The sequence below is a fragment of the Cibotium barometz genome, chromosome 54 (assembly GCF_041138505.1).
Source record: "Cibotium barometz isolate CiBa-2024 chromosome 54, ASM4113850v1, whole genome shotgun sequence".
Classification (NCBI taxonomy): domain Eukaryota; kingdom Viridiplantae; phylum Streptophyta; class Polypodiopsida; order Cyatheales; family Cibotiaceae; genus Cibotium; species Cibotium barometz.
This window is the reverse complement of record NC_141099.1, coordinates 13,771,205-13,794,477: the sequence shown is the minus strand read 5'-3', so window position 1 is coordinate 13,794,477 and position 23,273 is coordinate 13,771,205. Positions and strand designations below refer to the sequence as shown.

Here is a 23,273-nt window from a genome sequence, read left to right as displayed (position 1 = left end):
AAAAAAAAAGGATAAGCACGTAGAGCTCTTAGTGTGCAAATTTCAGTACACAAACTTGCCCTTCAAGAAATGGTAGAAAATAACTCAACCATCAAGCCATCTCGTCTTTAGTGGAATTCCCTTAAAATACCTCATTTTGCAACATAGCTAGCTCTAGTCGACAATAATGCTAGTCATAACCTTTTGTTATGGGAAACATGAATGAACCTCCACTCAAATGCCAACATTTGCTTACACCAATGTAGTCAACAACCATTAAACCATGAGTGTTAATATCTTCAAAGTAGAATTCTATGCAGGTACCATGAGAGAGCACATTTTGCTCAAAAGGGGATTGATTGTAGCCACCACGGATTGCTCCATCATTGAGAAGAAAAGATATGCTACTTTAGAGCTCCCTTTGTGCCTCTAGTGTTGCTCACCCAAAAAGAAAAGAAAAGTGCATAGAGCTGCTAGTGTGCAAATTTTAGTACATAAAGTTGCTCTTTAAGGGATGGTAAAAAACAACTCAACCATCAAGCTAACTTGTCTTGAGCAGAATTTCCTCAAGGTACCTCATAACAACATGGATAGCTCTAGTTGACACTAGCGCTACTCACAACCTTTTTGTTGTGGGAAACATGAACCTCGATTGGTAACCCCACTATAATGCCAACATTTGCTTACATCAATGTAGTCAACAACCATTAAACCATGAGTGTTAATAGCTTTAAAGTAGAATTCTATGCAAGGACCATGAAAGAACACATTTTTCTTGAGAGGGGATGTATTGCGGCCATGAATTGTTTCATCATTGAGAAAAATGTTTTGGAGCCTTTAAAGTGCCTCTGCTGGTGTTGCATGACAAAATCTTGAACCTTTTAATATCCTTATTCTTATCAAATGTGATTTCTACTTCCACTAGAGTAACTTTTAATATACTTATCCTGATTTCTACTTGCGCTAGAGTAACTTTCCAACCCAACCAAAACCTCATAAAGTCATATCTATATCCTAAATAAAACAAAAATTATTAACAAAAATTAGGCTGTGGTGAGTCATTGTGGAGGACCCAAAAAATTCATTTAAAGATCATAAAACTGGGCTCTAAACTCATCCACGGGATTGAGTTTGAGCAGCTTCAACATGCTTGCAGTTCCGGCTTCCTTTTCGTTACCACGAGCGAGGCTGTCTTTTGCACAGTCAGAGCTACATGGCGTGAACAGCCAGTTTCTCTTCTTCACTTGCAGAGCAACAAAGTACAAAGAACAGCATCGCACCGACAGCACTTCGTCAGGTGGCTTACACCTCGCTCTCATCTAGTGTTCTCATTCTCAAATGAATCATCTCATACACACATCCAACATGAAAATTTGTAAAGTCTATCATGGCCTATGTTTTGCATTTCATAGAACACCCAAGAGGGCACGGGCATGCACCATAACGTTCTCTAGATCACATAAACAAGATGCCCAGCTGAATCATTCAGAGCTAGACCCAGAATCACTCTGAGTTGACCTCTCCCCTTTGCCGATATGTCAAAATCAGCTCACATACAGAGATTTTTTGTTTCCCAATGTGTTGTAGTAGTCGTTTGGAATGGCCCATGGTCAGCCATTTCCCAAAAAACAGCTCCCCAGACCACCACAGGTCGCCATTCCTTGGAAAATGGACTTCCAAGGGCGTTTCCGTACTTCGTCAAGGTCATGCTCCATTAAATACCCTCTAGGTTACACTCTATTAAATACCCTCCAGGGCATACTCCATAACTTTCTCTACATTGCACAAAAGGAGTTAAGCTTTGACATCCATGTGTTTGATAAAGTTTTGCCTCCTCTTGGCTATGTGCTTGACACCTCCAGTTCATTATCATATATGATGTCTTCGAATTGACATTAACACATCAATTGTGCTATTAGATTCTTTATCAATAGTGGAAAACAATGACCTTAATAGTCTTTACAAGGCCAACAAATCTCACAGTGTGCCCAGTTATGGAGGTTGCTAATTATGCTATATAATGTATTAATCATATGGTAATGGATGGTGTTTGGTTTTATGCCTTCCTCACCCATGGCCTTCTATTTGCGTGTAAGTTTGTACTACTTTTGTGTGTATCCCACCTTGGGAAGGGGGTCATGTCAGCAAAGGTATTTCTACTTTGATTGTGAAGGTTTACATGGGCCATGCCACTTTTTTTAACAAGGAATGTTGGTCCTACATCGTTCCTTGTACATGGCGTGGGAGAGTGAACATTCTCTAGACTTGATTGTGTTACATACCTAGTAGGAGTGGACTCCGTAAATAAAGGGCTGGGGGTGCTCACAAAAGTGATCAAGAATGATCAAGGGTGAGGAAGAGGGCATCACATATACATACTTCTATATGAGTGGCCGACTGCATCCTAGTCCCCCACACGACTTGAAAATAGGTGAAAAACTCAATAAAAGGGTGGGCGGCAACCCACATCAAAGCCCCATAAAATAGGGGAAAAATATGGGGAGTGCCAGAGCATAGAAATGCCCCCCGTAAATTCTAGAAAAGCCACCAATAGGAGATGATATATGCTAACACCAAGTTCAGAGCAGATTTTGCTGGTATCGAAATCAATAGGTTTCTCGAATAGATTTATTATCTCGAGAAGGTTCAGTTTGTATCCCAAAAGAGATTGCTAGCAACCCTTGGTAATCTTTCGGAAGACTTGCAAGCTGAGGAGCAATGGATTTATAAGTTGCATATGCAGAATGCTCTGGGATATGGGACGCTAGGATGTATCACGTGTGCAGGTTTACAGCATTCCATTAAGACAAATGTTTTAGCTTCTGATGGGATAGTTATCTAGAACTTAAGATTGCTGGATGCCTAGTTCATGGGGTGAGTGCACTAGTCGTTGATAGGGTAGATGTCTAGTTTATTAGCCACATTTTTGATGTGGTAGATGTATGGTTTATGGGCCACGCCTCTGATGTGGCAGTTATCCAGATTATCAGTTTTTATTATGGCTGATATCGAGGGCTTTGTAGCAAGGTATTGATTGGGGTGGGGTTATTCTAGATCGACCTAGTTCCAGTAGAGTGTTGACGTTGGCAGATTTAGCTTGCATCTTGATTACCTTGACACAATAGGCTGAGGTGGCCACGACTTGAAGTTTTTTGATACTTTTAGACACTCAACACCGAGAGATCATTTGATCGGTTAGGATTTGCCTATGATAATCCTGAAGAGGTTATGTTTGGTATGGGTGTCAATCCAAGTTTCCCTTGTGAATTAGAACTTGAAGATGAAGTTCTAGGTGCAAATAGCCATAGAAAGAATTGCCCTGCTGAACGACCAATTCCACAGTTGTGCTTGGATAGATAATTTGATTGGTTACAACAATTGTCTCTGAGATGTTAGATTATCTGATTCCTTGGGAGTTGGATTGAGGGATTGCTGTGTAATTTTGTTCCTCATGACTTTGGTTCGAGTTGGTTTGCCTTTAGTTCCACTGAGATAGTTGGAACAATGACTACAGATTTAGTTAGTTTCTATGGAAGAGTTATGATTGGAAAGAGAAGACATGGAGAACCAAGGTGATGGAGCTGTTAGCAGTCATCTCCTGCCTGTACACTATGTCAGGGCCTCTGTTGTGGGTGTGCCCGCCCGTATTTAGTGTCTTCCCATTTTTCCTCACTCTTCGTATTTTTTTCCTATTTTTCTGCAGTTGTGTATGAGTTGTTGGCTACCCCAGATGCTGGCCGACTGTGTCTTCTGTGCCCGACTTGTGTCCTACAGTCATGGCCGACTGCATGCACCTGGCCGACTAGGTATTTGCTGGTCTAGGTGGCAGTCGTGAGCAGCCAGGCTTTTGTCGGCTTGTTTATGGGCTGGTTGACCAGTAGCCAGGGGCCATATAAAACGGCCCCTTGCCCCCACACTCCATTATGTATATTTCCGGGATTTTATTGGTGTATATAGCAGAGTTACACAGCTTCTCTCTCTCTTTCATTTGTGTATTGCTGTCTACAGCAATTGTCTTCATTTCTGCTATGCATTCTGACATGGTATTAGAGCTCCAGGTGGCTTGCAGCTTGGAGACAGTGGGACGTCGAGGGTTTGCTAATTTGAGGTGTTGATTGGAGACTGTTTGGGCTGTACGAGACTTGGAGATCGGGTGGAAGGCGGCCATCACCGTTGGATAGCCACCTTGCATTTTATTTGCAGCCTCTTCTTCTTTTTCCCAACCACCCTCCCTTCACAAGACCTTGTGAACCCTTGAGATGGTAGATTTGCTTGAGATGGCTGAGAAGCATGTGAAGATCTTGACACTCCCCGTGTTCTCGGTGGATCGACAGTTTGACGGGAACAACTATGGCATATGGAAGGTAATGATGGAATCTTATACAGAAGGAACTGGAGGCATAGGCACAGTTATGGGATCGTGTTAATGCCCGAGTCCGTTCTTTCATCTTCCTCAATTGCACACCATAGGTGATCAATCACATAAAGCATATGACGTTGGCCAGAGGAATTTGGCAGCATTTGGCTTCTCTCTGCAACAGGGTATCACCCATGAAGAGGATCTCCTTGGAAGTTCAGATGCGGGTGATGAATTCTGCAAAGTCGTCAACGATGCGGGAGCACATCAACAAGTTGTAGGCTCTTCAACAGGAGGTTCTCCAGGCCGGGAAAGAGATCGTCAGAGGATATGGCCATAACGTTGTTGTCACACTTTCCCTCTCAGTACTTAGCATTTTACTTCTCTTTGATCACCAGTGGTAGGCTCACTACCATTACATGGGAGGAGTTTGTGCCCATGGTCGTGGACGAGGAAGAGCGATTCACGAACCCTCCACAGGGCGGAGGTTTTGAGGTCTTGACCGCCCAACCATCGAAAGCTTCTCCGATGAAGACTTCCCTTTGCCCTTGTTGTTTAAACAACAAGGGCAAAGGGAAGTCTTCATCGGAGAAGTCTTTTGAGAAGAAGCCCAATTCAGACCGAGAGAAACTGAAGGCCGAGAGGACCTGTAATGATTGTGGTGAGAAAGGCTACTATTGGAGGAAGTGTCCCAAGAGCGGATTGGGAAGAGTGTTGATTCTTCAGCTTCAGCTACAAAGACTCCAGCCTTTGTGCACTTGGAGATGTTGGACACGAATGCTTCATCTTCTTCGAGCGAGGAGGCAGTTGGCTGCACCGCCAAGGATACTCGGGAATGGATTCTTGATAGTGGTGCTTCTAGGCACATGACTCCTTCCCGTGACTTCTTTCAGAATCTGAAACGGCAGTTAGGTTGCATTTTCATTGGCGACAATTCCACCATACCGACACAGTGAGGGCCGGATGGAGATCATTCCCGATGGCAGAGGGGGGAAGCATTCCTCTCGTGTTCGTTACGTCCCCGCACTTGGTTTTCATTTGTTGTCAGTGCATGAGGTTTGCAAGACTGGCTTCCGGGTGGAGTTTGTGGAGCATTCTGTTGCTCTATGGGACCGCGAGATTGGCCAGGTTGTTTGGGAAGGCGGAGTGGAGAATGGTATATACAAACTCTCAGCACTCTCCTCTTTAACAGGTTCTCAGATTGGTGATTTGTGGCACTTTCGGTTTGGCCACTTGAATGTGCTTGCCAGATGCTGGCATCAGGCAAGGACGCTGTAGTTCTTGCATTTGTGGTAAGCAGCACATGGAATCTTTTCCGAAGCAGGCTTCCAGGCAGGCTTCAAAACCTTTGGAGTTGGTACACAGACTTGTACAGACTCGTGTGGACCTATGCAGACGCCATCCCTGGGAGGTTCTTTGTACTTCATGTTGCTTGTTGATGATTGGAGCAGATTCTCTTGGGTTTATTTTCTTTCACAGAAGGACCAAGCTTTTGCTCGGTTCAAGGAGTGGCATGTGATTGTGGAGAAAGAGTCTGGCTTGCAGATAAAGACTCTTAGGGCTGACAAAGGAGGAGATTTATCTTCCAATGCATTCGTGTGGTTTTGTGCGGAACATTGCATCAAGCGGGAGCTGGCTAATACAGGTTCACCGTCAGAGAATGGAGTAGTTGAGCGTAAGAATAGGATTGTGGTGGAGATGGCGAGAACGATGCTGGAGCATCGTGATCTTCCTCGTCCACTTTTGGGAGAGGCTGTTGCTACGGGTGTCCATATCCTCAACCGTTCTTCGACGACTTCAGTACCGAACATGACTCCCTTTGAGGCGTATTTTGGCAGGAAACCAGATGTCTCCCATTTTTGATTCTGATGATGATTCCCAGTCGATTGTTCTAGTTGGACAACCTTAGTGAGTTGAGGAGGTTGAGCCCGCAGCTGGAGATGAGCCTTGGCATAGTAGGAGGCTCTGCGTTCTGTTCGAGTATCCAGGTGGTTGGTAGACACCCTTTGGGAGTCAAGTGTTATGGAGCTTTCCTCCGAATGGACCACAGAGGACGAACCTCGAAGATCGCATAGAGTTCGTGACAAAAGTCATTCAGCGGAGCTTTAACAGGTAAACTATGCTTTGATGTCTCGTATCATGCGGGACAAAGAGCTCACTTCCGTCAAGGAAGCCCTTGCACAAGATACTTGGAGGAAAGCCATGCAAGTGGAACTGGATGCCATAGAGAAGAATAACACTTGGGAGTTGGTTTCGAGGCCGTGAAAACGGTCTGTCATTGGTGTTAAGTGGGTCTTTAAGACCACGTATACGTCAAATGGGTCGGTGGACAAACACAAAGCGAGACTTGTGGCTAAGAGTTATGCTCAGCAGCCTGGCATTGACTGTGAGGATACCTTTGTACCGACAGCGAGGATGACCACGATTCGGACCGTTCCGGCCCTTGCTTCTTCTCAGCGGTGGCCCGTATTTCAGATGGATGTTAAATCTACGTTCTTTAATGGTGACCTGCAGGATGAGGTGTATATTGAGCAGCCTCCAGGCTTTGAGGCTCCAGGAACAAAAGGGATGGTTTACAGGTTGCGGAAGGCCTTGTATGGTCTTAAGTAGGTTCCCAGGGCTTGGAATCAGAAGATTGATTCCTTCTTTCTACGGAGTGGATTTCAGAGATCGGTTGCAGATCCCAACCTATATCTCTTTCGGGAACACGACATGGTCACGTTGATCATCCTTTATGTGGATGATCTCATTCTCACTGGCGGTCATATGTTGCACATTACAGGGACGAAGGCTGCCTTGTCAAAGGAGTATGAGATGACCGATTTAGGCTTACTCCACTTCTTCTTGGGATTGGAGATCTGGCAGACCTAGAGGGGGTTCTTTGCCTCTCAGCAACGGTATGTCCATGAGTTGCTTGAGGCCTTTGGGATGGAGAACTGCAAGCCTATCATGTCACCGATGGACCCGAACACAAAACTTACAGTTAATGATCCTTGTGAGCCAGTTGATGCCTCTCTGTACCGGAAGTTGGTTGGTTCATTGATCTGGTTGCTGAACACCAAATTGGACTTGAGCTTTTCTGTGGGGCCGTTGAGCTCGTTTATGCAGACGCCGTTGAAGTCTCATTGGGACGCAGGATTGCGGATCTTGTGGTCTCTGCAGGGTACGAAGCATCTTGGACTCTTCTACACCACTGGAGGTGAAACGAAGGAACGAGTTCGACTCCAAGGTTGGAGTGACTCAGATTGGGGAGGAGATCCAGACATGAGGAGATCTACATCAGACTACAGTTTTACCCTCGGCTTAGGAGTTGTTTCATGGAGCAACAAGAGGCAACCAACTATTACCTTGTCGTCTACAGAGGCAGAGTACCGGGTTGCTTGTGGGGTTGCTTGCGAGGTTGTGTGGCTACGGAGGTTGCTTGGCGAGATTGGGTTTCCACAGAAGGAGCCCACAGTCATCCAGTGCGATAACCAGAGCTGTATCGGTATTGCTCAGAACCCGGTCTTCCATGCCCGGACCAAGCACATAGAGACACAATATCACTTTGTTCGTGAGAAGATCTTGGCTGGTGACATCTTGCTTCTTTATTGTTCGACGGAGGACAATGTGGCAGACCTCTTCACGAAATCTCTACCTCAGGCTATGCTCCGGCGGCACTCCAGCTCACTGGGGTTGGTTCCAGATCCAGGAGCTGAGAGGGGGTGTTAGCAGTCATCTCCTGTCTGTACACTATGTCAGGGCCTCTGTTGTGGGTGTGCCCGCTCGTATTTAGTGTCTTCCCATTTTTCCTCACTCTTCGTATTTTTTCCCTATTTTTCTGGAGCTATGTATGGGCTGTCGGCTGCCCCAGATGTGCTGGCCGACTGTGTCTTCTGTGAAAGAATGGGTACTATGCTGTGATACCCACAAAGAAATGCTGCTAGAACTGTACAACACTGTATATGGACAGCAAGCTCAAAGGAGAAAAGAAGATCATTGCTGAATATCACCAGAAAAGGTAGTACATCACGTGGAGCAGCATAAGGGAGGTCCCGTAGATGTTGCCTATCACTGCAGAAGCTGAAAAGAGAGATGATTTGAGGGAAAAAGGGAGCCTGCCTTTTTATACTACCTCAGTATGTTGGTCGGCCAGCTGTAAGCAGGCCGACAGCATGGCTGTAGCAAAAAAATGCTATAAAATGCCTAAAAAATGGTAGAAAATATGATGAATAATCTTTGCTAAGATATGCCAATGCATGGCTTCATATGGAGCCAGAATCAAGCGTGAATATGCATGGGAAAGTCCATCTGGGGATGATAATTTCCAACATTTTGTGCCCGACTTGTGTTCGGCAGTCATGGCTGATTGCATGCACCTGGCCGACGAGGTATTTACTGGTCCAGGTGGCAGTCGTGAGCAGCCAGCCTGCTGTCGGCTTGTTTATGGACTGGCCGACCAGCAGCCAGGGGCCATATAAAATGGCCCCTTGCCCCCACACTCCATTATGTATATTTCCTGGATTTTATTGGTGTATATAGCAGAGTCACAGAGCTTCTCTCTCTCTCCTTCATCTGTGTATTGCTCTCTACAGTAGTTGTCTTCATTTCTGCTGTGCATTCTGATAGGAGCGAGTTGTTAGATGTATTTTGAGTTTCTCCTATTTATTTCCAAGAGTGGGAATGTCTTAGGAGGGGAAGTTGAGTCTTTCATGTAAGTAGATTGAAAGAGATGTTGGGAGCTGAGGATAGCATTTAATTTCTTAGGAGCTTGTTGAGTTTGAGGACTTGTCTTATGTTCCATATGAACCGAAAATGGTGATTGATTTCATGAAAAGGCAATTTAGAAATAAGTTGATCCCTAAGTATAAAATTAAGTGGAAAGATAGGACAGAGGAGGACTCCACTTGGGAGACAGTTGCTAGTTTACAGCATAGGTTTCCCTATCTTCTTTCTTAGATATATTTTTTTTCTAAGAGTGGAAATGCTACGTACCTAGTGCTAATCCTTTGGATTAGTGGCCTATTCCGGTAGCCTGGGATTAGGAGAAAGCAGGCTAATACAGGCAGCTAAGGTTATTATTAATAAATCCATGTGCATTGTGTATTGGCTATTTATAACACGATGGTTATTTATAGCAGTAGTGGGCACTTTATTAGTTGGTTTTTTTTTTGTCATAACCTCACAATTGGTCATAGTTCGACCAAGATTTTGGCCACGTGTATGGCAGAGCATAGATCGGCATGCTGAAGGCCTCTATGGGGGGCAGACTAGCATGGATGTGTGGGGGTCAGGCCTTAGCCTTTGGCTTGGGGTTGGTTCGAAGCATAGCCTGCACCCCTCTTAGGGGGTTTGTACTAATCACTTGTGTTTTGTGTTTAGGATATTCATTGGGCTGTAATAGACTGGGATGGTTTTCTCTAGTGGTACATAGCCACCTATAAAAAGCCTTCAGAGTTTACAGTGGTAAATTATCCTCAGCCAATCCTTGACCATGTCAAGTATGTCAAAAATGAGTAAGCATCTTCAATTATGATTTGTTCTAAGGTCTCTAACCTCTGGTTAGTTTCAGCAGAACCAACATTCAGCCCCCTCTAGGTGTGCAGGGGAGTCTAGTAGTGCAGTGGGAAACATCCCATTTCATCACATTCCTCATCCTATCACCCATTCCAATTTCTTAAAAGCATTTGTTGTTCGAAGGTTTCTGACCTTTCGGTTAGTTCCACCAGGAGAACCAACGTCAGCCCCTTCCAGGCGTGGGGTAGGATAGTGGAAAACCTTCCACCCCACCCCACTCCACCCCACCCCATGGTCTATAGTTGCCATAAAACGTGTTTCATACCTCTTCCCAAGTATGAAAGTTTTCATACGTTTGAAAGCTCATTTTGACAGACAGAAAAACGAGTTTTGGCCCTTATCTTGAAAGCGATCCTGTAGGCCCCCCAAAAAAATGTACCTGTAGAGAAGTGTGGCACACATACGTATCTCTCCTGCAAGTTTGAATCATGAACGAGTTCTTAATTTTGAAATCTAGAATCTAGATAATGAGTCATGCAATTGGTTATTGAAATGAGGATGCAGGCTGGAGTCTGCAGTGTCCAGGCCCATGCCCCCCATACAGGCAGAATTTGGAATCTATTCATGTTTTTAGTGTGATTCATGAGCATTTTGAATGTTCTACATTTTTCAAGTTGTCTAGTAGTAAATCATGCACATACAGTTTTTTTTTGAAACTTGTGTACCCCCCCCCAACCCACAAAAAAAAAAGGTGGTCTGGAAAAGGTACGAAATGCTTATGAAACACCCGGTAACTATGACCCTGCCCCACCCTATCCTTCTCATCCCATCCTTCCATAGAGTAAATTCTTCTGTAGTCACAATTTGGTACCCGCCTAGAGATGAGTTGCTCTTCTCGCCTGAAGACATTACAATGGGGGTCTGCAGGGAGTTGAATCAGGGACCTTCCCTCCATGGCTCACAAGCTCTCATTGCTGGACTACACCCCTGTTGGCTTCTCAAATGCAATTGGGTTACGTACTCTTCATTAAAAAGAGGTTGTGACCCCTCACCCCTCACCTGCCTAGGATTGTCCTAAGTATCCAATCCTAGGTGCACATAGTGGAAAACCTTTCAACCTATCTCAAAAAAGAGTGAGTGTTAGGTTTCTACCTTGTGAATTTCATGGAAGAAGGCTCCTTTGATAGGATCAATCATACATGGCAGTATTTCCAGGTTAGTGCTCGCTTGACATCAAAGTTTCAAACACTTAACGAGGATAGGCATTCTAATTTGTGTGAAAGCGCTGGCCTAACTTGTTTTTACCTAGCCTATCCATATGTATTTGTTTGGCTTAATAACTGAATCTTGTTGCCCTAAATTACTTTGTCTGCCTGCCTGGCTTTATTTGTTGACTGAATTCAAAACTAATTTGTATTTTTGTGCTTTGTCATGTTGTTATCATTGAAGACGAGCTGATTTAAAGTGGTGCTTATATTAAATTCATGCTGTTTGGATGAAGGCAGACAGATGGCAAACAAGTACTCACAGTGCACTTACTCAGCTTATGCAGTCCGACACTGAAGCTTTGCCCAATGTAGACAGGGAGCCCCACAAACATTTTGATCAAGTTGTTATAACTGTGCGCTCTGGGGATGGAGGGCATGGAGCTGTCCTTAGCTTGCCACGCACTACCATTAAAGGTCCTGCAAAAAAGATGGATAAAGATCTATACCATAAACAAAGAAAAATGAAAAAAGAGGCTGATGGAACTGTGATTCTGCCCATGGGTGGTCATGGTGGTGACGTGGTTATCTGCGCTAGTGATAGCGAGAACACTCTCTTGGAATATCACAAGAAGAAAAGGTACTATGCAAAACGAGGAGGCAATGTAGATGCTATGGGTTATCTCACATCTTTTATTGAAGACGGCTCTTCTGCTCCAACATTGCGCATTGCTGTTCCTGTTGGTATGGACTATTCATTTTTGATTGAAGTGATGTTTAATTGCAGAAACCCTAACTTATGAGCTTTATGGAACTTGTCAAACTTGAGCTTGTGGCCAGATTCATCGTCATTTTCTAGTGTGGTGGTGGTATTGATTGTTAAAGGATGCCCGTGGGCATGTAGCCTGCTGGTGATGGTTCCCAGGGCAGGAACCTGACTTTAAAACCCTACCCAGCCTACACCCGCAGTGTGCACTTTGTATATATATATATATTGCATGCATGCGTGCGTGTGTGTATAAACACCTCCCCCACCCCCCACCTGGCCCTCTTTTCTTTTCCAACACGCGCGCGCACACACACACACACACACAGATATATGGATAAAAAGTTGCTCAGGATAAGCTTCGGTTGTGAGTGTTAACCTTTCTAGGGTTGACGTGGCAGGGACTGTGGTGAAACGCAAGAGAGGAGGGAAATTCTTAGCTGATCTTGTGCGGCCAGGTGACAAAGTTCTTGTCGCTAGAGGAGGAAGAGGTGGGGTAAGGCAGAACACTGATGTCATATTGACACTCTTTTTATAGTGACAGGACTTTATTGACCTTGGAGGCAATTTCCATTTCTGCTTATGTCCAAAATACATGGCTGATGATTTTCTGTGACAGGACTTTATTGAAAGTATGATCTTTAGTTGATGGGCTATGGATACTGGTTATTCTTTACAGATAAGTATGCTGGAGATTCCAAAAGGGAACAAAGGCCATCTCAAGCCGTCTATAAATGCTCCGACCATGAAGGATCCAGATGATAAGGTACATGAAATGCACCTTTAAAATTTGTAAATAGCCTTATGTGAAACTACAGATAACTCCACCAAAGCTAGAAAGCAATAGGAACACTAGATTCAGTCGAAGGATTTGCGTTCTGGATGTGTGTGTGTGGTGCAACAGTACCTGGCAGCCTAAATATTGGGCATTGTGTTCCCATGTAATGGTGACGTTCTCTTCCAACGCCAATGTACATTTAAGGTTTGTCTGTCAGGAAAGGCATTTTTGCCAATATATGGTTGTGCCTGTCAGCTGATTCTATGCATCCAGTCTCTCTGGCCTGCTGAAGATTCCTAATCTGCTGTGTAATTGAGTTTGCGAGATGTTTTTTGGTGCTTTGTGCTCAACTAATCAAGCTGGGTATGGTGTTATTCCATCTTTTGAGCCTATGTTAACTTGTGCTGTTGTTGTCTAGAGATGTGAGAATTGCGAGTCCTGACTGCCTAAATGCCAAGGTTTAGATACTGCAAAGTTGTTTTTGATAAGTCAAGAGCTTGATGATGTTTTTTTGTTCTGGAAAAATAGATTGCGACCCTCTAATGAGCTAAAACCCTAGAAAAATAGATAGCGACCCTCTAATGAGCTAAAACCCTAGAAAAGATTTTGGGGGAGTGTTGGCTGCTCGTGGAGGGTATTTAATCATTTTATTATGATTTCCAGCCACTAGCCCTTGTACTTTTTGTACCAGCCCTTGTACTTGCACCAGCCATTGTACCTATTGTACCAGCCATTGTACTTGCTGCCATGCCTAGACCAAGCATGCACATAGAGATACAATATCACTTTGTTCGTGAGAAGATTTTGGTTGGTGACATCTTGCTTATTTATTGTTCGATGGAGGACAGTGCGGCGGACCTCTTCACGATCAGCAGATGCTCCGTCAGCACTCCAGCTCACTGGGGTTGGTTCTGTCAGAATACGCAGCGGAGATGATGACCAGATCTGGGACACGAGCAAAACGCATGCAGAATAAAAACAGCACAAGAGAGAGAGAGATGTAGGCGTGTAACTCTGCTATGATATACACAAGAAGATCCCGGTATGATACAATGAGTGGTATGGGGGTGGGGGCCTATTTATATGCCCCCACATGTGCAGTCGGCCTGCTGAAAAAGGCTCCACGACTGCATCTACAGTCGGCCAGCAGCATGCAGCCAGTCGGCCAGCTCTGAGGGTCCACGACTGCAGCAAGTATAGTCGGCCAGCTCCAGTACACACATCTGATGTAGTCGGCCAGCAAATGGATCCTCCTGCCAACTCAGGGCTGCCTCCCAAGCCACAGAAAAATGGGAGGGGAGTGAGGAAAAATGATAAAACACCTCATAAGGGCGGGCACACCCACAACAAAGGCCCTGGTGTATAAATCTAGACAGGAGATGACTTCTAACACCCCCTCTCAGCTCCTGGATGTGAAACCAACCACAGGGAGCTGGGGTGCCGCCTGAGCAAGTCCTGAGATAGCGACTTCGTGAAGAGGTCCACTGTACTGTCCTCTGTCGAACAGAACTCTAGCAAGAGGTCATTAGTAACGATCTGTTCACGAACAAAGTGCCTCTGGATGACCATGGGTTCCTCCAGTGGAAGCCCAAACCTGCAATGCAACCTCTGCATCCTCACCACCTCACAAGCAGCATCACAAATAGCCCGGTACTCTGCCTTTGTTCTCGACAAGGCAAAAGATGACCGTCTCCTACTGCTCCGTAAAACTGCTCCTGGGCCTGAAGTAGAGTTCCTCGTGTCCGGATCTCCTCCCCAAACCGAGTCACTCCAACCGTGGAGTCAGACTCCATCCAACAATCCCCCTCCTATGTACAAGAGTCCTTGATCCTTCGCATGCCGCAGAAACCACAAGAAACGCAATCCTGCCTCCCAAAGAGTCATCCGCAACCATGAGCTCAACTGCCTCATCAGGAAGCTCCCGTCCAATCTGGTGTCCATCAACCAGATCAATGAACCATACAGCTTCTGAGTCACAGAGACAGCACACTGCTCACAAGGATCAACACTTGTTACGGTGCAAAAACAAGTCCTGGAAACCTGATGAAGACCACACAAGGCCTTCTGAAACCTGTCAACCACCCCCTCTGAATCCGGAACCACAAAGCTTGGAGAAACCACCTCCTTCTGCAAGTAATCACCTGCCACCTGCCTGGCTTTCCGAAAGGTCCCCGTGGAAAGAACATCCTCATCTACTGGAGGTTCTTTGTCCCGAACACGACGAGACATCAGAGCATAAGTGACCTGTTCAGCTTCCTCTGACTGACGAACACAAGAACTACCAACATCAGTACTGGAAAGTTCCTGCCAACTGCTGCCATCTTCTGGCAAGCTATCCACCATCTGGTCCTGGAAAGCCCGCACCTGCAGCGTATCCACACTTAAGTGGCCATTACCAGACTGCCACTCATCACAAACCTGAGGACCTGGGAGAGAGAGTGCGGAAAGCTTGTAAACTCCATTCTCCACTCTGCCTTCCCAAACCACTTGGCCTGTTGCTTTGTCCCGGAGAGCAACAAAATGCTCATCAAACTCCACCCGTACGCCAGTCTTGCAAACCTGATGCACTGACAACAGATGAAAACCAAGTGCCGGAACATACAACACTTGGGAGGAATGCTTCCCCCTTCTGCCATCGGGAACTATCTCCATTCTGCCCTCACTGTGAACCGGGATAGTGGACGTATCCCCAGTAAGAATATGACCAGAAAGCCTGCAGAGATTTTGTAAACCGGAGCGGGAAGGAGTCATGTGCCTGGAAGCACCACTATTGAGAATCCACTCCCGCGAGTATCCGTTGCGGAGAGTCCTCCAATCTCCTCCTTGCCTGAAGAAAATGAAACATCGGTGTCCATCACCTCCAGGTGCACAAAAGCCGGAGTCTTCATGATTGCTGCTGAGGAATCTTCACCCTTATTGGTCTTCCGCTTGGGACATTGCCTCCAATAGTGGCCTTTCTCGCCACAATCATTACAGGTCCTCTCTGCCTTCAGTTTCTCGCGGTCAGCGTCGGACTTCTTCTCAGAAGACTTCTCCGATTTGCCTGAGTTACGGCCTTTCGACTGTTGGCCAGTTAAGGCCTCCGAACCTCCACCCTGAGGAGGGTTCGTGAATCGTTCCTCCTGGTCCAGGACCATGGGGACAAGCTCCTCCCACGTGATGGTATTGAGCCTGCCACTAGTAATCAACGACGAGTAAAATGCTGAGTACGAAGAGGGCAAGTGCGACAGCAACGTTGTGGCCATGTCCTCTGACGATATCTCCTTCCCAGCCTGAAGAACTTCCTGCTGAAGAGCCTGCAGCTTGTTAATATGCTCCCGCATCGTCGACGACTTTGCAGGGCTCATAACCCGCATCTGTACTTCCAAGGAAATCCTCTTCATGATACCCTGTTGTAAAGTGAGGCCAAATGCTGCCATATACCTCTGGCCAGCGTCATATGCTTTACATGATTGATTACCTGTGGTGTGCAGTTGAGGAAAATAAACGAACGGACCCTGGCGTTGACACGATCCCACATCTGTGTCTGAGCCTCCCGGTCCTTTCGGGTTGACGGTAACTCCCCTTCCTCTACTTCCGACCGTGGAACACCAACAACGACGAAATCAGCGAGGTCGTAAGACTCCAGAACAGATTCCATCATAACCTTCCATATGCCGTAGTTACTCCCGTCCAACTAACGGTCCACCGGGAACGTGGGGAGTGTCGGGATCTTCACATGTCTCTCGGCCATCTCAAACAGATCTGCCATTGCGGGGATGTACTCTGAATAGGGTGGGTCGGTGGGAACAAAGAAGAACTAAAACCTGCAAGTGGCTGTCCAGCAAATCAGCCCGCCGTCCTCTTGCTTCTCCTCTTCCCGAATAGTCCAAAACAGTCCACCAAACAATCAGCCACAAAACAGTCCCCCTCTTGCTCACACAAATCCCAAGACCTATCTAGAGCCTAGGGCTCTGATACCATGTTAGAATACGCAGCGGAGATGATGACCAAATCTGGGACACACGAGGAAAACGCATGCAGAATAAAAACAGCACAAGAGAGAGAGAGATGTAGGCGTGTAACTCTGCTCTGATATACACAAGAAGATCCCGGTATGATACAATGAGTGGTATGGGGGTGGGGGCCTATTTATATAACCCCACATGTGCAGTCGGCCTGTTGAAAAAGGCTCCACGACTGCATCTACAGTCGGCCAGCAGCATGCAGCCAGTCGGCCAGCTCTGAGGGTCCACGACTGCATCAAGTACAGTCGGCCAACTCCAGTACACACATCTGATGTAGTCGGCCAGCAAATGGATCCTCCTGCCAACTCAGGGCTGCCTCCCAAGCCACAGAAAAATGGGAAAAATAGGGGAAAAATGCGGGGAGTGAGGAAAAATGATAAAACACCTCATAAGGGCGGGCACACCCACAACAAAGGCCCTGGTGTATAAATCTAGACAGGAGATGACTTCTAACAGGTTCCACATCCAGGAGCTAAGAGGGGGTGTTAGCAGTCATCTCTTGTCCCTATATATTATACATTAGGGCCATTGTTGTGGGTGTGCCCACCCGTGTAGGTGTTTCTCCATTTTTTCCTCATGTTCCATTTTTCCCAGATTTTCTAGTCGTGGGGGTGCTGAGTTTTCCCTGTCGGCCTGTTTGTTTGGGTGCTTAGGAGGGGGGCCCATTTTCTTTATCTGGCCAACTTGGGTATGCTGGCCGATTGGATGTTTTCCAGTCGTGGGTATGCCTTGGGGCTGTCGACACCTGTTTTAGACTGGGCCAACTGCAGCCCCAGCCCACATATATAGTGGGCCTTGCCCCCCCACATTCTTGTATCTTTTCTGTACCGGATCTTCAATGTATATAGGAGAATTTTATACAGCTTCTCTCTCAGTGGGTCTGGAGATCAGCGCCTATTTTCACATATGGGCAAGAGACAGTGGAGTATGTTGACTCATACACATATCTTGGACTGGTGTTCACTGGGCCCACATTTTCCATGAGGGGGGCAGCAGAGGCTAGAGTGACTGGAGGATATGCAGCACTAGGAGGTCTAGAGAGGATGTGCTCACAGGTATAGTTTCAGGAGCCATGCACTAAGTTGTGGCTTTTTGACACGCTGGTCACATCGGCGATGCTATATGGAGTACAGATCTGGGGGCCTAGCCTAGATCGTCACAATCGATCAGGACGCACATACGATGGATGGAGATCGATGGAGAGACCACTTGTGTCCATGATCTCCAGGATGATTTGGGCTAAGGCCTCGGTACCCCATGAGATTATCAGAGCCGAGATGGGAGCACCTGGGAGCTTCCCTGACACCGGTATGCACGACTTGCTTTAGAGTCCTCTCATCAGCTAGCCATGGAGGGAGACACTTCATGTTGGTATGCGCAGATAGCATCCTGGTTTGAGCTCCATGGGTTCAGTTTAGACAGACTTCCACCCTTCCAGTACTCTCTGGAGGCACCCTCTCTCACCTTGACACATTCTGAGATTAGTAGAGTCATCAGACAGGACCTCATTCAGTTGGACACTAGGAGGACATCGCTAGAGCATCGGGCTCGTCTGACCAGGCATCTCACTATGGCAGATATCCAGGCAGACCCATGCTAGAGCTCCTAGGATGATTACCACTCCAGCCATATACTGTTGTACTCACTGTCACTTTTGTACTCCCCCATATTCATGTATTCATGTATCCATGTACTCATGTACCCCATTTTGACTAGTAGCATTAGCTTCCCACTCTCCCTAGTTGCTGCTTTCGGATGCTCCCTACTGATGTATTGTAGGGCTAGATACTTACCAGACTTTTTTTGCTACTCCCTCCACCAAAACCTTATCTTGATGGAGAGCAATGATGCTTGGAAAGAAGAGTTACGATGCAAGTATGAGACTATGCAAAGTCGTTGGAGACGGGAGAATGAAGAACAATACAAAAGGGAACAAGAACGCCAAGCCCAGTACGAACAAATCATGGCCGATTATATGCAACAACTCATAGAAGAGGTCCGTCAACACCGTGACAAAGAAGCACATCAAGTAAAGCTTCAAGAAAAGGTGCACCAAGCCCAACTTTTGTATGAGCAAGGTTGGGCACACCTCAAGGAAACATGGGCACAGCTCATGGTAACATCAACAAAGGCCAAGGAGGAATCACCTCAAGTTGTGAAGCAGCCGGTGACCAAGAGCGTTGATGCAATGAAAAGAGAGCTTCTAAGACAAGAATTCTCGGGAGACGTGATCACAGAAAGAGGTGTGAGGTGTTTCTGAGGAGGTGCCATTATCAGGAATGCATGTGCCAAAGCCGGAAACGAGACCAAAGCTAGAGCTAGAAGCCAAACGAGAACGAGAATTGCAGATCAAGTTGTTGGATCTTACCAAATCCTCTTTGGAGGATGGGGTCAACCCCTTAGTTCCCAAGGAGATGGATCTCTCCAAATTCTATTTGGAGGAGGATGAGGTTGTCTCGACAGTTTTAGAGGAGCTTCCAGAAAATCTCTCTGAATCTTGTGAGGAGGAGGAAGAGACTACATGCTAATTCAGAAGATCCAGAGACCGAGCTAGATAACTTGAAGACCAAGTTAGAGAGTGTGGGGATTGAGGATGGATATGAAGTGCAGTCTTCAATTGGACCGGAACGGATTGTAGCAAAACTGTATGGATTATCCCAGTGCTCCAAGCTTAGTAGGAGGGGATGTCATGTGCATCCGTTAATCTCGATGCTCATAGACATGTATATTCTCATTAGCAAATATATGGGCAGTTTTACGGGTAGATTTAGAGCAGATTTTGCGGCCCTACCGAAAGTGCCCACGACATAGCCCAATGGTTGGGATACCTTTTGGGCATAGTTTGGACACAAAATATGACTTTTTGGACAATGCTTTGTGGGAAAAATAGCAAAAAGCGACTTGATGATGAATTCATACCTTTTCCCTATAGATAGGCTCATTAGGCATTCATTAGAATCATCATTCAAAGATCAAGAGGATCCATTTGTCAGAGTCTGCAAGGTAGCAAGGACACAGTGGTGGATCAGCAAGAGTCTGCAAGGTAGCAAGGACACAGTGGTGGATCAGCAAGAGCTTCTCTTGTTCGATTGCAAGTAGAGGGCTGTAGGAATCTTTGGTATGCATCGTGAAGTTGTGAATCAACAAGATCATTTGCACACATCTGTGAATCAGCAAGATCATGTTGGATTCTATCATCTCCAGAGGGTCTACATCATCTTTTTCATGCTTGTATTGGCCATTTATGAGGCCCTACATTGGCATATCTTAGTAGAGATTATTTAGCATTTTAAAAAAAACCATTTTTTGGTATTTTTAGGCATTTTATGTAGCATTTTATGCTACAGCTATGCTGTCGGCCTGCCCACAGCTGGCCGACCAGCATCGTGAGGTAGTATATAAGGGCTGTCTCCCTTTCCCTCAGTTCATCTCATTTTTCAGCATTCAGTTGAGGTCATTAGCATTTGCTATTGCTTCTCATCATTGTATAGCACCTATGGGCTTCCCTCGTGCTCAGATTTCAGCAATAAACATCATTTTCCAGCATTTACAGGCCTTGTACGTGGGCCTACATCTGTGCTTTATATTTGCTTCACTTTCTTTCATGGTATCAGAGAAAAACGCTGACTTGTGAGAGCAGAAGAAAGCTGCGTTTTTTTGTTTTGGAGCAGAGGCTTCGACAATTTGTTGCGTTTTCTGTAGATTTCAGCATAGAAGCAAAGATTGCTGATTTTTTTGATTGCTGAAGCTCTCTTCCAGGTGTTGAGGACAGGGAACGACATCTTGGAGAGAGCTTCTTTCCCACCCTCCCTCCCTTTCTTCTTGCTGTGCACAGCTTGAGAGGAGTACTTGCTGATTTATGCTATCGGGGCTACTCTATTTCAAGATGGTAGACCGGTTGCTTTTGAAAGTAAAAAGCTAGACGACACTCAATCTCGTTGGCCAACCCTTGAGAAGGAGCTTTATGCTGTAACTCATGCTCTCAAGGTTTGGAGACATTATTTATATGGCTCCAAGTTTGTGGTATTGACTGATCATCAGTCAATCAAGTATGTGTGTGATGCGGATGATTTGAGAGGCAGGAAAGCTCGTTGGGCGGAGTTAATGCAAGATTTTGATTTTGAGATCCGTTATCGGAAAGGGTCCATGAATAGTATTGCAGATGCGCTTAGTCGAATTCGAGAGGTGAATACTTTGTCGTTCACCGAGATTTCTACTGACTTGTTTCAGTCATTGAGAGGGCTTTGCAAGACTGATAGCTATTTTGGTCCATTTTGGTAGAAGATCCAGGACGGGAGCTCATTGATTGACCAAGACTCGACGACTGAGCAGTCTACCATTCAGGCTGCAGGAGGCCAGTGGATGATTCGGAATGGTTTACTATTCCGTAATGACAAAATTTGTGTACCACAGATCTCGGACATTAGGTCCAAGATTCTTAAGGAGTGTCACGACGCCCCTTCTGCTCAACACCCTGGGATACACAGGACACTATCGTTAGTGAAACACACTTTTTATTGGCCAAAGATGAAAGGGTATGTAGAAGATTATGTTCTCAAGTGTCAAATTTGTCAGGCAAATAAAGCTGAACGCTATAAACAGGCTGGGTTGTTGCATCCTTTGCTAATCCCAGGTAATAAATGGGAAAGTATTTCCATGGACTTTATTACCGGATTGCCAAGAACACATCAAGGCCACGATTCTATTTGGGTTGTGGTAGATCGCTTGACAAAAATGGCTAGATTTTTATCGACTCGGAAGACTATTACAGCTACGCAATTAGCACGACAGTTTATCGAGCAATTGTTTAGAGTGTACGGGTTACCGCAGGACATAGTCAGTGATAGGGACTCTACGAGTGATTTTTGGAAACTTGTTTTTGAGAAGTTGGAAACAACTTTGAATTTGAGTTCCTCTGATCATCCTCAATCTGATGGCCAGATTGAAAGAGTGAATCAGATTTTGGAGGATATGCTTCAAGCATATGTATCCAAAAGACAAAGTTCATGGGAGGATTATCTTCCTATGTTAGAATTTGCATATAACAGTACTAAGCATACGAGTACAAGTTTTAGTCCTTTCATGCTTATGTATGGTTTTCAACCTAGATCACCTGTTACAGTTGGATTCTCAGGACTTCAGCATGATGCAGCACGTAATTTTTTGCAAGATATGCAAGAAATGTTACAAGTTGCAAAGGAATCTATTAGAAGTGCTCAAGACCGAGACAGATTTTATTCTAATAGACATCGTTCACCCAGAGAGTTCTCTGAAGGAACGATGGTGTATTTGCGAGTTCCGAAAGATTCCGAGACTTTACGGACAGGTCGATCTCCGAAATTATCCCCTAGATAGTGTGGACCATTTCGTATTACACGACGGATTGGTTCAGTTGCATATGAATTGGATTTGTCTTCTCATGTGAAAGTTCATCCTGTATTTCATGTCAGTAGACTTAAGGAAGTACTGGGTGGAATAGATCAGTTAGTTACTCCTCAAGAAATCATAGATGTCGAGGGTATGACATTTGTTCCGCACGAACCTGAAAAGATTCTTAGATTTCGTGAAAGAAGATTACGTAATACGCTTATCACGGAATACAAGATCAAGTGGAAGGATCGTGTTGAGAAGGACGCTACATGGGAGACATTGAATACTCTTCAGAGAGATTACCCTGGCTTTTTAGCGAGCTCAGGAGTGAGCTCTTAGAGGAAGGGGAGTATGTCATGTGCACAGTGTGTATCTACCGTGTGCTACACGCACGCAAGACTAGTTTCGAGGCTTGGGGAAGCTTGGAACTAGGCAAGTTGATTGACGAGCTGAGTTAGGGATAAACTAACGGGCGGGCGCCTAAGTGTGGACGCGCGATGACCGGCCAAGAGCCTATAAAAGGGCGGCCAAGGTTAGTTATTGGGACATAGAGAGTCTCGCGAGTTTGTGAGAGCTCTATGGTCTTGGAGCGTGGATCTAGTGCAGACGTGCACCTGCTTTATGCAGCCGAGGCCGGCAGCAATCTCGAGGCCCGCGAGGGCAGCTTCGTGGCGGTATGGGACGTCGCGAGGAGGAGATTGGTCGGTACGTCATCCTAGTTAGCTCAGCTTGTGGCTCGATGGGGACAGCCAAGTCTGTGGGCTTGCCCACGGCTGTCATGGTTGGGAGGTGAGTCAGGCCTGCACCCCCTTCGTTTGCTTGTTCGTTTGTTTGCAGGTTTCGAGTCTCGTACCAAGATCAATCACGAGGAGATCCGAGGGGATTTGACACCCTCTGAATCCGGAACCACAAAGCCTGGAGTAACCACCTCCTTCTGCAAGTAATCAACTGCCACCTGCCTGGCTTTCCGAAAGTCCCTGTGGAAAGAACATCCTCATCTACTGGAGGTTCTTTGTCCTGAATACTACGAGACATCATAGCATAAGTTACCTGTTCAGTTTCCTGTGACTGACGAACACAAGAACTACCAACATCAGTATTGGAGAGTTCCTGCCAACTGATGCCATCTACTGGCAAGCTATCCACCATCTGGTCTCGGAAAGCCTGCACCTGCAGCGTATCCACACTTAAGTGGCCATTACCGGACTGCCACTCATCACAAACCTAAGGATCTGGGGGAGAGAGTGTTGAAAGCTTGTAAACTCCATTCTCCACTCCGCCTTCCCAAACCACTTGGCCTGTTGTTGCTGTGTCC

The 23,273-nt window shown here is 45.9% G+C and overlaps 1 protein-coding gene across 2 annotated transcripts in view; it reads left to right on the top strand.

Moving 5' to 3' along the window:
* Positions 1 to 1,079: 1,079 nt before the first annotated feature.
* Positions 1,080 to 23,273, top strand: part of LOC147607866 (putative GTP-binding protein OBGC2) — a 91,894-nt gene continuing 69,700 nt past the window's right edge. For both annotated transcript variants that reach the window (XM_086789698.1, XM_086789697.1), the window contains exons 1-4: positions 1,080 to 1,276; positions 11,338 to 11,781; positions 12,205 to 12,299; positions 12,483 to 12,569. In XM_086789698.1, coding sequence (XP_086645824.1) covers positions 1,126 to 1,276; positions 11,338 to 11,781; positions 12,205 to 12,299; positions 12,483 to 12,569 — 777 coding nt within the window. In that variant the 5' untranslated portion in view covers positions 1,080 to 1,125. The remainder of the gene's footprint in view (positions 1,277 to 11,337; positions 11,782 to 12,204; positions 12,300 to 12,482; positions 12,570 to 23,273) is intronic.